Below are 17,413 nucleotides of genomic sequence, written 5' to 3'. Positions count from 1 at the left end.
AGGAGTCTCACTAGGAGTACACACCAAGGTATGTATAACTTTTAGTAAGAGAGACTGACTTGACTTGTAAACTTTTACCTAAAGCACAATAAATAAATAAATAAATATTTATTGTAGATATAACTGTAAAAGGTAAAAATTAAAAAAAAACTTTTTAAAAAGAAAATGCCTTTATGGCCTTGAAATAGGCAAAAATAGAAAAAATTTCTTCAACAGGAGACAACAACTATCGTTAAGAGGAAAGGACTGGTTAGACTACATTAAAATTAAGAATTACTGTTCATTAAAACACATGATTGAGTGGAAAGCTAAATCACAGAATGGGAAAAGATACTTACAGTCATATATTCAACAAAGGATTTGTACCAACAAAATGTTAAGAAACATCTATCAATCAATAAGGGAAGAAAAATCCATTGAAAAACAGGTAAAAGACTAGATGAGGCACTTTACCAAAGCAGATACCTACTATCTTCTAAATGGCCGACAAATACCAGAAAAGTCTCTCAATTTCTTTAGTCTTCAAGGAAATGCAATGTCGTGATACTACAAACCCAACAAAATGCTTAAAATAAAACAAGACAGAAAATACCTAGTGTTGGTAAGAATGTGGACCATCTCTTCAACTGCCGATGAGAGTTTTAATTGGAAGGGCCACAGGTACACGGTAATAACCTACAAAAACTAAACCTATGCATAGTCTTTGATCCAGAAAATTCACTCCTAAGAATATACCCTACAGAATGCATACATATGTTCATCATAAGACATAAAAAATAAAAAGAGGAACTATTCCATATTAACAGCCCTGGTGGCGCAGTGGTTAAGAGCTTGGCTGCTAACCAAAAGGTCAGCAGTTTGAATCTACCAGCTGCTCCTTGAAAACTCTTTGGGGGAGTTCTGCTCTGCCCTGTAGGGTCACTATGACTCGGAATCGACTTGACAGCAATGGGTTTTTGTATTGCAGGTTAACAGAGGCTAAGGGGACTTTTTAATGGGACAATTGGTGAAATATGAATAAGGTCTGTGGGCTAAATAATAATATTGACTCAATATTAATTTCCTGATTTTAATAATAGTATAAGAGAATATCCTTGTTTTTAGGAAATATACACTGCAGTATATAGGGGTAAAGGATTGTCATGTCTGTAAAACTTACTTTCAAATGTTCAGAAAAAAAAGAGATAGAGAAGGAAAGAGTGATAAAGTAATGAAGTAATATGATAAAACGTTACCACGGGCATCTGGATGAAAGATATATAGGAATATTCCGTACTACACTTGCAACCTTTCTGTAAGTCTGAAATTATGTCAAAATGGAAAAAAAAATTTTTTTTAACTAAAAAATGAAGTATTTAGAGAAGGACACCAGGGGTCATGGCCCCCAGACCTTCTGTTAGCCCAAGACAGGAACCATTCCCAAAGCCAACTCTTCAAACAGGGTTTGGACTGGACTATGGGATAGAAAATGATACTGGTGAAGAGTGAGCTTCTTGGATCAAGTAGACACATGAGACTATGTGGGGAGCTCCTGTCTGGAGGGGAGATGAGAGGGCAGAGGGCGTCAGAAGCTGGCCGAATGGGTATGAGAGTGGAGGGAAGGAGTGTGCTGCTCATTAGGGGAAGAGCAACTAGGAGTATATTATAGCAAGCTGTATATAAATTTTTACATGAGAGACTGAATTGATTTGTAAACTTTTGCTTAAAGCACAATAAAAATTAAAAAAAAAAGAATGCAGTATTTAGGATATTATGACCAACAGCCAAGGACCCTTTCATCCATCAACAAGTATTAGTTTTTCCTACACTGATGAAACTTGACAACAGTGGCCACACTTGCTTGCCAGAGCTACGAATAGAAACTATATGCCAATATCTAAATTTATAAACCTGATTATTTGAATTACGAATACATTCTGTTTTCACTTAACTAACAAATATTCATTGAGCACCTATCACTGTGCCAAGCCCAACTAGACACCAGAGAAACAGTCACCTGGTGTAGGATCTGGAGAACACACACATATATAGTTAGGACAGTGAAGAGTGAGTGAATGACTGGAGTTTTGTCAGCTAGGGAAAGGAAGAAGTGTGTAACATCAGCATGGACACTGAAGCAGGAACTTGGAGAAATGTTTGTAGCCAGGTACAGCTAAAACTTTAAGTATAATAAAAACCAAAGTATAATAAAACCCAGAAGAGAAGGCAAAGAAGATTGAGAAGGGCAGCTGGGCCGAGATCTGGAAGGTCTTATATTCCATGCTAAGCAATCTAGGCTTCATCTGTAATTGGAAGACACCAATAATTTTGCTTTATTTATTTATTTTGCTTTATTTTGTGTTGTTTTGAGTGAGATATATATATGACACATACAGAAGAGCACACTAAACGAATTTAGTTAGGAGAATGGTGGGACCAGATCAGGGTTTCAGAAAGACAACTTGAACTGGGCTAAGGAGCGTGTTTGTTGTTCAACATCCTGATTTCCCTGCTGGCTGGTAGACTCACCACCCTATCCCCAGTGCATAGCCCAGAGTAGACGTGCAATAAATACTTGTTGCCAATAAATAGGGTACAGAAATTGTCCCAATAAGAGATAAAGGCCTCAATGATAGCTGTAGCCAAGAAAATGGAGAGGTAGGTGAGATCCAATCTTGTAAAACAAAAGAATCTAGAGGGATGAAGGATAAAGGGAGGCATCAAAGGTGACTCTAAATTTTCTTCTTGGGTGGCCATTTAGATGGTAAGCCATTGAACCAAACATTTATAACCAGTAAAGAGTGCAACCAATGTCACTGAATTATACACATAGAAATTACTGAATTGGTGTATTTTTGTTGGGTATATTTTCACCCGCCCGCCCCCACCCTCTCCCCAACCCCCGCAAAAAAAAAAAAAAAAAAAGGCAAGTCAGGGGGAAAAGAGAACAAATTTGTTTGTGTCTAGGACATATAGCTAGTCCTTAGGTGGTACAAGCTGGTTAGCACTCTGCTACTAACCAAGAGGTTAGAGGTTTGGAAGAAAGGCCTGTTGATCTACTTCTGAAAAATCAGACATTAAAAATCCTATGGATCACAGTTCTCTGACATACATTGGGTCACCATGAGTTGGAGTCATCTCGACTCCAATGGTTTTTTAAAATCATTTAGTAACAACCACATTTTGATTTACTGCCACATGTGTGAAATGACCTGAGTAAAGGAAAATTATGCATTGCAGTAAGGCTTGTAGTAACAAATACTTTAGAAACAACTTAAATGCCCATCATTACATGACTGGTAAAATGCCTGGTTTCTTGTTTGCAATGACTCAATCAAATGGGAAATCAAAGCATTTTTGCACAGATAATTTAACTCAAGAATGAAATACGAAAGGGTGACTGAATTAAAGTTCACGATACTTTTTAGTCAATCTATTTTGTTATACCTGTATTCGTAGTAGACACAGGAGAAATACAACTGTGAGTTATCTAAAAATCATAAAACACCATATGTGACAGATGTCTTAAAAGTATGAAAAGCAAGAGTTTGAGTTTTAACCAAGCTTTAAATAAATTCCTTTAAATAAATTCTAGGCTAACCAATACTTGTACTACTTTAAGCTTGTAAGTTGTGATAATAAGGGCCAATTGTGTATCACTGAGGAGTTTACAAACCATCTTTACCTTCCGATCACCATTTAATTCCAACATATGTAGTTATGTAGAGCAGGTAGAAAACCTGCCTGCCAAAATTTGAGGCAAAAGATTTATTATTGTTTTATGCTTAAGGGTTCAGACAGTTTTATTCTTTCAAAAGGAAAGAAGTTTAATTCCTCTGGTTTCTCAGGCTGCTAGGGAGTTAATGAACTTGTTTCACTCTTAATTTTTAAACCTATGACTTCCAAAAAGAGACACACAGCTAGCCAAAATGCGGCATAATGCAAATCTTTGCAAAACCACATTTCAAACAATTTCCCTATGTCTCTATCAAATCCTACAATGGAAAAACTATGTTCTAGTTTTCTAGAACAAATTGTAAAAACATGCTAATGTATCTCTGTACAAGACATATTTCAAGTGGTTCATCAATTCTTATCGATAACATAAAGCAACATTTTACCAAGGTAAAAAGGACATAACATTGAAGTAAAATGCTACTGCAGATTACTAAAACAAATCTCGTATCCCAGCCTCTTGGCTATTTGCTTACCTCCAAAGGAACAACGATGGATGGTTTCTTTTTTAGTTCCTCACATTTCCTCTTCTTACAGATTTGATGGCTGTTCTTTCTATTCTTACAGTAAGTACATTCACCACAGTTGGTCTTCAGCTGGCAAGGCCCGCAGACTCCACATCGCTTTCGTTTCTTCTTTTCCAAAGTAGGTAGCAAAGTTGTATAGGAAGAAGAGGTACTGGCAAGTGACACTGACATAGACACCAGTGTGGGGTTGGCAACATCAACCGTGCTGGTCGTGTGGACCTGAGAATTCCCTCCTACCGATTTCCTGGGATCGGGCTGGGAGAGCGGGACAACACTCAGCGAAGCCTGGTATAGTTCTTTCTCAGGGACTAATGTGAACCTCTGAGAGTATACTGGCAGAAAGCTGATATGAACTTGCTTCTCATTTTCTTTATTGCGTATAGCCATTGCTGGAGGTACCAAATTTTTCTCTGAGTTTGATGATGATTGAGGAGCATGACCTGAGTAGCCCAAAGGCAAAATCCGCATAGCACCCTGGGCCTCAAGCCCAGATGAGACAGTGCTCTGGGGCTCAGGCCATTCTGGGGGAACATGATAAGTGACAATTGGGTCTGGAGGAGCAGCAAAGAAGATAGGCAGGTCTGGGACAGCACCACCACTTACACCAAGGGTTTCCTGTTGGTCTAGGATAGCACCAAAGACCTCTCCTTGGACTGCAATAGCACCAGGAACCTCTGGTAGGCTTGAGGTCTCACCTAGGGCCTCTCCACAAACTGGGTTAACACCAGGAACTTTCCATTGATGTGGGGTAGCACTGAAGACCTCTCCTAGGACACTGCTGGTATCAGGAATTTTTTGTTGATTTGGGGTAGCACCAGAAACTTCCTGTTGATCTAGGGTAGCCTTGAGGGCCTCTTGATGATCTGAGTTAGCACCAAGGGTTTCTTGTTCTGAGCCTGCCAAGAGGAGTTTTATTAAAGAGGTAGGATATACAGACCCACCAATAGACAAACAGTTTCTAAGGTCCAATTCAGGTATAACCTTATTAAAGCTGGAGGTGGGATAACAATCATGTTCCCTTTTGATGGGATCCAAGTGAGAATCGGATAGCTTAAGAGATTCTACTCGTGAACCCAAATCTTCTAACTGAACACTGGAGTTTCTTTCAGAGGTAACGTTGGATATTGCTCTTTGGGGCAAAGGAGCACACTCAGTGTCCTGAGCAAACATTCTAGTGTAATCCTCGATATCATTTAGTGTCTCTTCAGAGAATAGCCCTTCACCATGTGTCCCTTCCAAAGACTTACAATGGATCTCTGCTGCAGGGTCACTGTGAGTGGGGATATTTATTTTGGCATCTTCAATTCTTTGGGACCAAGACTGGGTTGTCTTTTGGCTCTCACCTTTAATTATTAAAGATGAATTTTGGACAGCAATTAGATTTTCCGTATCAGGAGGGATTGGAGGATCTTGCACTAGGTCTGATTGATTTTCTGAGTGTCTTACTCCCACATCAGTGAGCACCTTACAGTCACACTCACGTTGCTTTTCTAAATTCTTAGAAGGTGGAACTTTCTTAGGTTTGGCTATGACCACCGGGGGCTGAGAGAGTCGTCTGCTGAGAGAGGTGCTTCTGAGAGCCATTGTAAACCCATTGCAAGTTAAGGACTCTGGGTTCTGAAAAAGAACCTCAGTCCTTTCCAAATTCATTCGTGCTGCTGCAGCTCTTGTCAGAAGGCTTCTGACTGGCATGGGTGGCTTGGCTTCTGTTTTTTTCTTAACATCTCTTTCTTGAATTAATTGCTTTAATTTTCCAGGGCTCATCATCTTGACCGATGCCACATTTTTGTTGGTTGGCTTGGAGGTCTTCTTCAGCTGGCTGCTTTTCTTTTTGCTTAGATTGTCCCTCCTGACTAATTTGGAAGGTCTTGCATGGCGGGATCGAGACATAGCTACAGAGTAGGAAAAAGTGAAAGACCACGGGACACAGAGTCATTGGTCCTTTGGAAAATCTCACTTCTGAGGAGAATCTGGGTGTTCCACAGTTGAGTTTAGTCACAAGGTTTTGGTCTGAAATAACAAAAAAAGAAAGTGAGTCTTTTTCCTATTTATTCTCCTATTTGAAATAAAATATTTACTGGAAATTATTCATTAAAATTAGGGAACTGAGAATGTTTAATGCAAAAGAAAGATACAGGAGACAAGAAAACACTAAAGTATCCTTTAAACCTTGAATTCACTACAAGGCTCCTTTAATTACTGTGACAACTGATTTATTTGATGAAGATCTTTGATTAAGGTAAGCATGGGTGTTTCTCTACATTAGAAACCACAACTTGGCTGTAGTTACATGTAGCTTAAAGCTTAAATCCCAATCTTTACAAATTTGGATACTTTAAGAATTATCTCTTAATCTCCTTCCTTAGCATATCACCACACTGCCAGAGGCATCATCTGCCCAACAATAAAACTGGCCAAGGCGGAGGAAAAAGAGGCTTATATGATCAAGAAGTTGATTATATAATACTACTCCCTGGAGATCCAGTAATAATACAGCATTCCAAATAACAATCCACAAATATTGGGCTTTTTACATGCACACGAAGATAGTATAAAACTTTGAGATTAGGTTTGACAGATTAGGTTACAAATAAGACTCATTGCTCCAACAAATATCTGTTGAGTACCTCCTATGTGTAAAGAAGGCTTTGTGGTTGGATCTGCCCACACCCAGAAAGGATATCCCTCTTTTCTCTTTCACCCGGCTTAATCCAAAGACTGCTGGTTCTAAAAGCCCTTCTACCAAGGGTCCCAAAAGTCTCGTGATGAATGCCTAGGCAAGGAAATTGAAAATAAGGAGAAAATGAGGTAATTCAAACTGTAAGGAATACTAGGCAAGCAACTATTATTTGAAAGATTAAGTGAGAGAAGAGAAAAATGAAAGGGGGTTGACCAGGAGTCATCACCAGTTGCCTTTGCATCTCTTCAGACTGCCTACGTAACCCATATAAGACCAAGCTGTGAGCAAGAATGAAGTCTGAGGAAAACAGAATCTAAAGTCCATCGTAACAACAGTCTCTCTAAAAGGCACAGAATCAAGACCATGACAACGGATCTGCTGAGGATTCTTTAACAGCAGACGGATTGTTGAATTTGGAAGAAAGCATGGTGTAGGGAAATGGTTACCAAAAACTGGTCTGTGACTAAATTTTCAACAGTCTATGGCAAAATGAGAAAAAAAAAAAATAGGACAATGTAAAGAGTTTTTTATAAAGCTGAATTTATCTATTTTAAACAACGCTCCTTTATTCTGAAATTATGTCTTCCTGTTTTCTATCGTTAAAATATCCTGTCTTAAAAAGTAATAACATGTCCTTTCTTTTGTCAAAGGGCAGGGATAGGCTTATTTTTGTTATTACTCAGCAAAATAAAAAGTCAACAACCCTTTCTCATCTTTAAATTTTTTGTTTTACTGATCCAGGTAATCTTGGGAGCTACTGATTGGTTTAGTGACTAAAGATAGTCTAGAATCAGAAAGCCCTGCATCTGAATGTGATATCACCAGCCACGTGTCCTTAAGCAAACTAAACTTCACTGAGTCAGCATTTCTTTATCTGAAATGAGGCTGGTTTGAGGCTTCCCTGGACTATTACAAGGAAAGCCTACTATCACTGATTTCATTCTTAAGGTATTTGAGTTCAAGTGGGGTGTGTTAAGAAGATGAGTTTTAGGAGGCAGACCTGGGTTCAGTTTGTAGCTCAGAAACATTACTAGCTGTGTGATTCTGACAAATTCTGTGATCTCTCTATACCTCAGTTTCCCTATGTGTAATTGAATAGCAAACATAATAGTACTGGCCTTACTTGGGTTACCATGAGTATAAAATGTGTGTAAAGACTTAGCACCGTGCTGGCATGTGATAGGTGTTTAATAAATAACCTAAAAAATAAAGGCCATTTACCACTCCAGAATACAGAACTAATAATAACATCAATGCTAGTTAGTTATCATTACTATGGAACCAGTTTTACCCGTCTGCTGTGTTCCACAAAGCAAGATCTAAATTTGTTTCTGTTACCACCTAATACACTGTAGATCACACGCTAAATAAGTGAACCTAGAGTACAACATTTAGAGTCAATGCACTGTGCCTTTTAAAAAAAGACTTTCTAAATAGACATTAGTGATAACATTAACCACAAGAAAAATAACATTTTGATAAATCTGTACTAAATACAAACACTAGGCCAGAGAATACTTTACTTGAATTCTTGGCGTCTAAGCTTTCTGCTTTTTCCCTTTTCTTAAAAAAAAAAAAGTTTTGGCTTACGGTAAGTAACTCTTTAGCTGTGAAGAATTATTGGATATTTTCTCCAAAGACCACTACTTTTTGTCCTAACATTTTTAGAAAACATGAGACGTTTCAATTCTAATCCCCAGAAATTCAACATTATCTTTTTAGGGATGCCATTTCAGTAACAAAAAGTAATCCATTCCAATCTCCAGAAATTCAACAATATTGGCATAAGCATGCTGCCTCTTGTTATCAAAATCATATTGCTAGAAAAAATTATAGGAGCGTATAATCAGGTATTTATTCCAATAGACCACAAAAAGTTAAAATTCACATTCATGAATGTCAGCAGGTAATCTGGGTATACCAGAGGGTGTCAGGGATCTGCTTTTTCAAGTAGTTTATAAACTCTTCTCTGCCTCTTGTGTTCTTTTATATTGAATACAGAATTGAAGTGCTTTAGAAATTCACAGTTGTAATGAAGATAATGTTTACCATTTAAGCTTTATCTCCTAGAAAAGAGCCTACTAAGGAAATGGGGGAAGGTATGAGAAACATGGATTGGGAAGAGGTGGCCTCTTTAAGTGGTAACAACCTTTTTATGAGATTGTGAAAGGGGCCAATGACCCTGAAAAACCCAGCTGCAGGGGAGAAACCATTGGGTACCACCCAGCCAAAGAAGCAGGGACAATCAGAAATAAAATAAGGGCTCCTACAAGACCCTAATTTTATCACCTTTGGCTCCACTGATGAAATGTAACCTTTTGTGATAAACTAAGTAGTCTTGAGAGCTGAACTCTGGGAGTAGAGCAGCAAACTTCTTGAAGTTTGTGGGGGGGTGGGGGTGGAGGAAAAGGACAATGTAGTCCATGTTATTAAATAGGTCCACGTCTATTTACAGAATTACCCCCAAAAGGTCTTCCTGAAATTAATTTTCTTTTTTAATTGGTAAACATTATTACATGCCCCACTTCCATTTTTTCATGCTTGTCTTTATTATAAAGTATTAAAGATATACAAAAAGGTATCCTACTATTCAGGTGAAGAACTAAAATATTTCAGCACAGTTAAATCTCCGTTGGGTAAACAAAAAAAAATTTTTTTTTTTTTTGGGTACACTTCCTTAATTCCACTTCCACTTTCCATTTTTGATGAAAAGTGATGTTTCCATAGTTGTCAAAATTAGCTTTCTTCTACCCTAGAATACCTTCCAGAGCCTGAGTGTTATAGGGATAGCTACAAGATAACACAGTCAGAGCAGAAAATGAAAGGCTGGTATTCCTGTTATTAAATGTACCTAGTGAGCTCAGGAGAAGGAACAGTTTACATCTAATTGACACCATCCCATGAGTTCTTAAAAAAAAAAAAAAATGTGGGATACAAAACATGACTCATTTAACAGATCTTTTCACCAGAGGGCACCAAGACTCTCAACCCACAATAAAATTTTCCTAAAATGTCTTTGTGACATAGGGGACTAGAGTGTAGGAGATCTAAAATATTCTAGATAAGAGGCCAACTCACCATTTGAGACACAAAAAGACATGCTGCTAATCCAAGCGAGAGATTAAAGGGTTAAGGTCAGTGTGGAGAAGTGGCAAGAGGAGGTCCTGGGTGTCAGGTTCTGCCAATTATTCACACAGAATTTTAAAATACCTAACCATAAAAAAAAAACTCATGCACAAATTGGTTCAGAACTTCTGCCTCAGTATCATTTGAGTTTACTAGGTGATGAAAGTCTTTCCCTTAGGAGAATTTTTTCTTTTTAACAATTATTAAAATAACCACCTTGCCTAGAAAATGAAAATGAAAATATCAGTTGTCTATAAAAGACAACATTGACAGCCCCGTGTCAGAAATCCCCTCCTACCTACATCCCGCCTTCTTCTGAATCTCCCAAAGTCCCTTGGGCAGGAAGTGGCTGAACTGATGTAACCATCCAGCCCACATGTCAATTTAAAATTATATTGCAATCCTTCCCACTACGAGCAGTGGCCAAAAAAGTGGTGAGTATTTGCATAGATAGAGCTAGCTGCAAAAAGAAACTACGATTTCATAGTCACCTCACACAGCTCCTAAGAATGTAAAGGCTACAGCACTTGACTGAGAAAAACAAGAATTAAAACATTTCTTTTAAAAAGGCACCACCTGGCTGAGTTTCCTCCAGCAACTAAGTTCTACATGCAAAGGAAGAGGAAGCAGGCGGACTGCTCGCCGTTCCTAGATAGTTCTCTACCACAGGAAGTGTGAGAGCCCTCAACACGTGGAAAGGCTGTTGAGGGAAACGCACTCGACTGCCAGCAGATTTAGTCAAAGCCTCCTTCCATATGTAAAACACCCTTGCAGTCCTGCAGAGAGCAGGAGGGGAAAAAGGCCAAAGGGGGCCAAGAGCAGAGAGAAGTTAAAATGGAGATAGAATGACCCCTCCAAAATACAAGAAAGGCATAAAACACATTGGGAGGGAGAAGAGAAAAAACGCCTAAGAAGGAAAAAAAAGTCTAAAGGGGGGACGGGGGGGGGCGGGGGGGGGGAGACCAAAACGACAGAGAGAGGAAAGGGAAGAAATTTATAACAATAAAGCTAGACCATAAAAAAGACAACTAGGATCAAAAGACAGAAGACTAAAGGTAGAAAAAGGGAGGGAAAAAAGAAATATAAGTAAGGGCATAGATTTGATGGCAACTAACAACCGGGAAGGAAAAGATACAGTCACACAGAGGACCAGGACGGTGGGGGAGGGGAGGGGAGGGGACAAGCCAGATAAAGAAGATTGGAGGAGGGGGAGAAACAAAGAGCAGGGACAGTGAAGATTCAAACCTCCAACGCACGAATTCTGCAAGGCCAGAACAGAGAGCAGTAGTTAACGCTCATTACCAATAATAAGTGGTGGCCCCCGAGTTTTAAGTCTGGGCTACAAATCTTTGCAAAGAAAAAAGGGGCAATGTATGCTACCTCTTGCATACCTTGAGTCTGAAAGCTTTAACTGAAATCATAACGTGGCTTTAGAGTCAGAGGTTGACAACCTAATTAAGATCCCTTAATTGAAGAGGGAGGGGACTTGGGTTTTAACCAATATCGATGAAATCGGAAAACACACCACAAATCATGTAATCTAAGTCTCTTAGTCCTTGGAAATAATACACGCCAGTCTCTAAATGTCGGATTTATGTATGTGTCGGCACGTACCTCCCTTGTTTAATTGTAGTCATAAATTCCTAATATGCCCTAAATAACCCTTGCTCCGACCCGTTGAGAAGCTCCTTTCCCATTTTCTTTCTGGTGTCCCGAGGCCTAATGAAGCCAAGGCTTTTGCTTTAGTATATACTGGGGGATGGAAAAGGGGAAAGATCCAGCCCTTCTAGACCTGTGGCTACAAGAGGTGACTGCGTTGCAAGCGGCACCTTCAGCCCACCCGCGGGTGGGGAGTACACACAGCACACACCACAAATTCAAAGCTGTGCACCTAACCTTTTCCTTGCCCGAAGGTCTTGAAGCACTTTTCAAATATTTATTCATAAACCGATCATTACTACGATGTACGTATGCGGCTCATTTTCTGCCCCAGTCTGGAGTGGCGGCGAAGAGGCAAATAAGTAACCTATTCAAGATGGTTAATTTGAGAGGAGGATGAGTTGGGGGGCAGGGAGAGACTCCTAGGTCAAGCTTTATCTGTTTCGCCTGGAGTCAGTAATTTCTATCGAGTCTGAAACGTCTGATTTTGGTTTCCCAATTCACGTGAGGTTACTGGCTTTGGCCAGTTCCTTCCTGACCGCTTCATGTAGAAATATATGGAGTTGCACGGCCCTTCTAGATGCTAAAATCCGGTGGGAGAAGGAAAGAGGGTGAGTGGGAAGAGGAAAAGCAGAGGGGAGAAGGGGAAACGGGGCTAGAGGAAGAGAGCACGTAGGCTCTAGCCCGCTTCCCTTTCCCTGCACTGAAGTGGGGGGCCCCTGCCGCCCCTTGCCGCCCCCTCCCACTCCAGCAGGGACCCCCATGTGCCGCACAACTGGTCCCCAGCACCAGCCTCCTTGCACCTCCCATCCCCGGGCCCGCTCCCGGATCTGGCCAGAGTGGGGCTAATGCGACGGCAAAGCCAGAGCATTTGGAGACCCAGTGGCGCTATGAGAACGTTTTTTTGAAAGCCATTTTGACAGAGCACGTATTTAAACTCCTATTCCCTTTTCCCCGACCCATCCAACACCAAGTCAGTCCCTGGCAAGACTTCTTTACTGCCCACACACCAAAAAGTTCTCCCCTAGTTCCCTCCCGGAGACACCAAAGTGTTGCCCCGAAGAACCTGCCCCATGTACAAGTACCAGGGAGGAAAAAACCTGTTGGGGGGGCACCCGCAACTTGCTCAGACTCGTCCCCTTCCTCACTCGGAGGCGCCCCAACCTCCAGCTCTTCGAAGAGGCGAAGCAATCACCCCGGTTCCTTCAGGGAGCCCCCACCCCCACTGCCCCGGCCACGTTTCCAGCCGAGCCCGGGGTCCGAGTCAGAGGCGCCCCCACCCCCACCCCAGTCAGCACCGGGGCCGGGCCTCCAGGGCGGGTGGCCGCATCCTCCAGACCAGGGCATTGTTTACCATCCGCAACAAAAGCACCCTGACCGCCCCAAGCTGGGGGTCACTGCGGGAAGCGGGCCCACCAGTGTGGACCCAGAGGAGCCCCGGGCGCCGAGCCCCGGCGCACGTCCAGCGAGAGCCGAGCGCCGCTCTGCACCCCCTCCGGCCTTGGCGGGCGGGCGGGCCCCAGCTCCCGGCACCTCTGCCCTCTGCTCTGGCCCCAACTCACCACCGCCCCGCTCGGGCTCCCAGGGCAGCGCGCGTCCCCCGGGCTGGATGCCTGCACCAGCCCTCGGGGAAACTTTCCAACTCTCGCTGGTTCCCACAACTTCGGAGCCCGGGGCCCCAAGCAGGCACGAGGGGAGCGGGCGAACCCAAGGCGGACACCTACCCGCTCCTGGCACAGTCAGGGCCGGAGCCCCCTGGATGGGCAGCTGCTTCCCAAAGGTCCGCAGTGGCGAGGCAGGTATAGTTGCATGACTGGGGCGGGGCAAGGGGACGTCCCAGGGGGGCAGACCCGGGAGCAGATGGGCCAGCGGCTGCGCACACAAAGCAGCGCCGGAGGGGACTGCGCGGCCGCTCCCCACCAGGTCAGCCCCCCGGAGCAGCAAAGTCTCCCCAGGACAGACCTCTGGGAGTGAAGCTGGGACTCAGCCTTCGCGGGACCCCGCACCGCTGAGCGAGAAGCAAAACATGAGCTGGATTTCCCCAAACAGGAGCTGGGCTGCCCGCTAGACACCTCCCGCACCCACCCCTTCATCTCACCCCCTCAAAAAAAATTTTTTTTTGAGGGTATACGAGGGCATTGGAGAGGGCAAGAAGCCTTGTCAAGGTTTTCTTCTCATTGCTTCTTTTCCCCAGAGTGGCTCATAGATTGTAAAAAAGGAAGTTTTTAGGGTCTCTGAGTAGAATGTTTATAGATGCATTAAGGGGTGCCGGGACAGAGATGACACCATTGAGCAATATCTGGGTCGTAAGCAATGCAAATCTGTCCTCAACTACAAAGAGAGAAACCAGATGAGAACTGTGTTCTCTTGAGTAAGCTCTTCATGTCTGCAAAGGTCAGCCTAACATTTTTTTGTTAGCTGTTTGGCCCAGAACCTCTGGAGTGGTCGTATTCACTTTATAGATGCAGAAATGAAGGCGCACTAAGAGGAAAGAAGTTTTCGGTACAGGAGGAATAACCAGTGGTATTAAGCCAAAATGAAGACTGACTGGGACATCTGAATTTCTCCCCAAAATGTTTGATGGCTGTTGCTTCTTTACAGGCAACTTAATCCAGATATTGGTTTTTTGTTGTTGTTGTTTTGTTAATAGGGTCATGGGTGGTAAGGTGGGAGAAAGATGTGGCAGTCAGCTTCCATAGAGATTTACAGCCTTGGAAACCCTGTGGGATCCCTAGGAGTTACAATCAACTCCCTGGCAGTAGGCTTGGTTTTTTGGGGTGTTAAGGAAAATGCTGCCCCTGGAACTACCATTCCTTTCAGGTCAAACCTCAGATGAAGAGAACTGATTCATTCTGTCCTTGGCTTTCACAGCATTCTACTCTCATTCCACACTTAATTTTTATTCTTCGTTATACACATTTTAACAAGAGTAACCAGCTTGTTCTTTGGAGAAAGATTCCTGAACTTTCAACCTTCCTCATTGATTAACTCATTCAAATTTATTCTTGAGCTAGGAGCTAGGCATACAAAAATGAGTAAAATTTGCCTCCTGACAAGGAAGAATGTACATTCCAGGTTGGCAAGCAAGGCAAATTGATGACTGCATTCCCCTGTTCTCTGTGCTGCGCTGCAGTCAGGTAAGTACCTCGATTGCAGAAAGTCAGAAACGTGGCATTTGAAATAAATCTTAGTAGTTGAAACTGGATTCTTCTAAGTCAATGCTTCCAAATGTCTCACTGTTAATTCCTTGTCAGAAACAATCTCTTGGAATCTAGATGAAAAGAAAGGAATGTTGGGAAAGTTTGATTCAAAGCTTGGTTTTCATAAACAACAAAAGGAAAAAGACTACCATGAAATAGCAGTATCCTGGCTGTCTTGGTCATCTAGTGCTGCTGTTACAGAAATACCACAAGTGGATGGTTTTAACAAAGAGAAATTTATTCTCTCACAGTCAGTAGGCTACAAGTCCAAATTCAAGGCATCAGCTCCAGGGGAAGACTTTCTCTCTCATTTGGCTCTGGAGGAAGGTTCTTGTCATCAATATTCCCCTCATTGAAAAGTTTCTCAGGCTCAGGGACCTGGGGTCCAAAGAACATGCTCTGTTTCTGCTGCTGCTTTCCTGGTTGTATGAAGTCGCCAACTTTCTGCTTGTTTCCCTTTCCTTTCATCTCTTGTAGGACAAAAGGTGGTGTAGGCCACACCCTGGGGAAACTCTCTTTACATTGGATCAGGGATGTGACTTTAGTAAGGGTATTACAATCCCACTCTAATCCTCTTTAACATGAATTTACAACCACAGAATGGAGGACAATCATCCATACTGGAAATCAAATCGTGGCTTAACCAAGTTGACACATATTTTGGGGGGATACAATTCAATCCATGACACTGGCTTTTGACAATTAATTGATTAGCTTTAAAAAAAAAAAAAAGTATTCAAATGTTTCCGTAGCCGATCCCTTGGTGTACAAGGATATAGAAAGATGCCCATGGTAGCACTCATTCTCTTCATTTAACAAATGTTAGTTGAATCTCTGCAATATGCCAGGCACAGTTTTAGACTCTGGGGAAACAGCAGTGAACAAAACAAAGCCTCTGCCCTGTGGAGCTTCATTTGATCAGGAGTGGACCGGGATAGAAGCATCTTGGTATCTTAAACATAGCAACAAGCAACATTAGATCTGCATGAATCTGTCAGAAAAGGGGTCTGATACTTATAGTACAAACTAAAAGGCTGAACAAGTCTTGAGAAACTAAACAATAGCATGAGTTGTCTACCCAAAGAGAAGAAAAGAAAGTGCATCCTTTTTAGACCACATTACAAAAGAATAAATTTTTAGGTAATTTTCCACTATCCTTCCACCTTACCTCTTTCTTTCTGAATAACAAAGCAAGAATTCCTGTCTTACTTCCAATCACCTTATAGAAAAGAGATGTAAAAATGTCCATAATATGGGTAGTAGAACTGCACTTATCTATCTTCCTAAAGACATAACTCTAGTCCCCTCTCAAATTATTTCTCACCCTACTGTTGCTCTATCTCTAAATCATAGTGGCCGTGCTTACTAATTCTCTTGGATAGTACCATGGGGTGGCATAGGGGACATATATGTGTGCATATATATATTTTCACAACACTCCCCTAAAAAAAAAAAACCCACAAAGCTTCTTTCCTAAAAATTATAATCTTATTTGCCAAAATAAAAAAAATTGAATATGCTATGTGTTGGTAAGAATGCAGAGCAATCAAACCTCTTAAACATTGCCTGTATTATAAGTAGTACGACCACTAAGGAAGACAGACTCATTCTTCTCCATAAGGTGATCAGGATCATAATGGATAGATAGATGAGATAGATAGATAATATAACCATAGGTAGGAAAGAATTAATGGATAGATAGATGAGATAGATAAATAATATAACCATAGGTAGGAAAGAATTAATTGACCCTTGTGGGTGTGAAGGTGACCTGGGACAGCAGAGATAGCAGGGAAGGCAAGAAATCCGCAACAGAAACCAGCAGTAGTTTATCATTGGAAAAGATCTAGTATTTTCAATTCTGCTAGGAGTCAAATGAGCAGGAAAAACCCAGAGTAGAAGACATCCAAGAGAGTTACCAGAGAACGTACATTGAGCAGGTTTTGGGAAATTGTCATTTACTGGTCAGTTTTCAGGAAACCCTGATGGCATAGTGGTTAAGTGCTCCTGCTGCTAACCAAAAGGTTGGCAGTTCAAGTCCACATTGGAAACTGTATGGGGCAGTTCTACTCTGCCCTACAGGTTCGCTATGAGTCAAAACTGACTTGACAGCAATGGGGTTTGGTTTTTGCTTTGGTTGGTCAATTTGCTACCAGACACAGATCTAAAGACCTTTTCTCACTCAGGTTTCTAAATTGAATCAGAAGCTTGTCAAGAATATGAAGGGCACACACAGCCCATAGGAGGTATAAACCAAAAGACACTTTGTCCTTCTTAAACTTGTCCAACAAATAGAAGAAGAGGGAACACTTTCTAACTCATTCTATGAGACCAGCATTACCAAAAGAAGACAAAGAAAGCTACAAGCCAACATCCCTTATGACTATAACAACAACAAAAAAAACCCTTGCTGCTGAGTTGATTCCAACTTGCAGAGATGCTGTAGGATAGAGTAGGCCTGCCCTATAGGGCTGCCAAGGCTGTAATCTTAACAGAGCAGATGCCAT

The 17,413-nt window shown here is 41.7% G+C and overlaps 1 protein-coding gene across 2 annotated transcripts in view; it reads right to left on the bottom strand.

Moving 5' to 3' along the window:
- The window catches only part of TET1 (tet methylcytosine dioxygenase 1), a 122,695-nt gene extending 108,968 nt beyond the window's left edge, over positions 1–13,727 (bottom strand). Inside the window, exons 1-2 of one of the 2 annotated variants that reach the window (XM_003409297.4) lie at positions 13,431–13,727; positions 4,191–6,251 (exon numbers count right to left, since the gene is read on the bottom strand). In XM_003409297.4, the coding sequence (XP_003409345.2) occupies positions 4,191–6,131 (1,941 nt within the window). In that variant the 5' untranslated portion in view covers positions 6,132–6,251; positions 13,431–13,727. The remainder of the gene's footprint in view (positions 1–4,190; positions 6,252–13,430) is intronic. The other variant, XM_010589176.3, reaches the window with a different exon arrangement.
- Positions 13,728–17,413: the final 3,686 nt, after the last annotated feature.

The sequence above is a fragment of the Loxodonta africana genome, chromosome 16 (assembly GCF_030014295.1).
Source record: "Loxodonta africana isolate mLoxAfr1 chromosome 16, mLoxAfr1.hap2, whole genome shotgun sequence".
NCBI lineage: Eukaryota > Metazoa > Chordata > Mammalia > Proboscidea > Elephantidae > Loxodonta > Loxodonta africana.
This window is presented reverse-complemented; position numbering and strand designations above follow the sequence as displayed.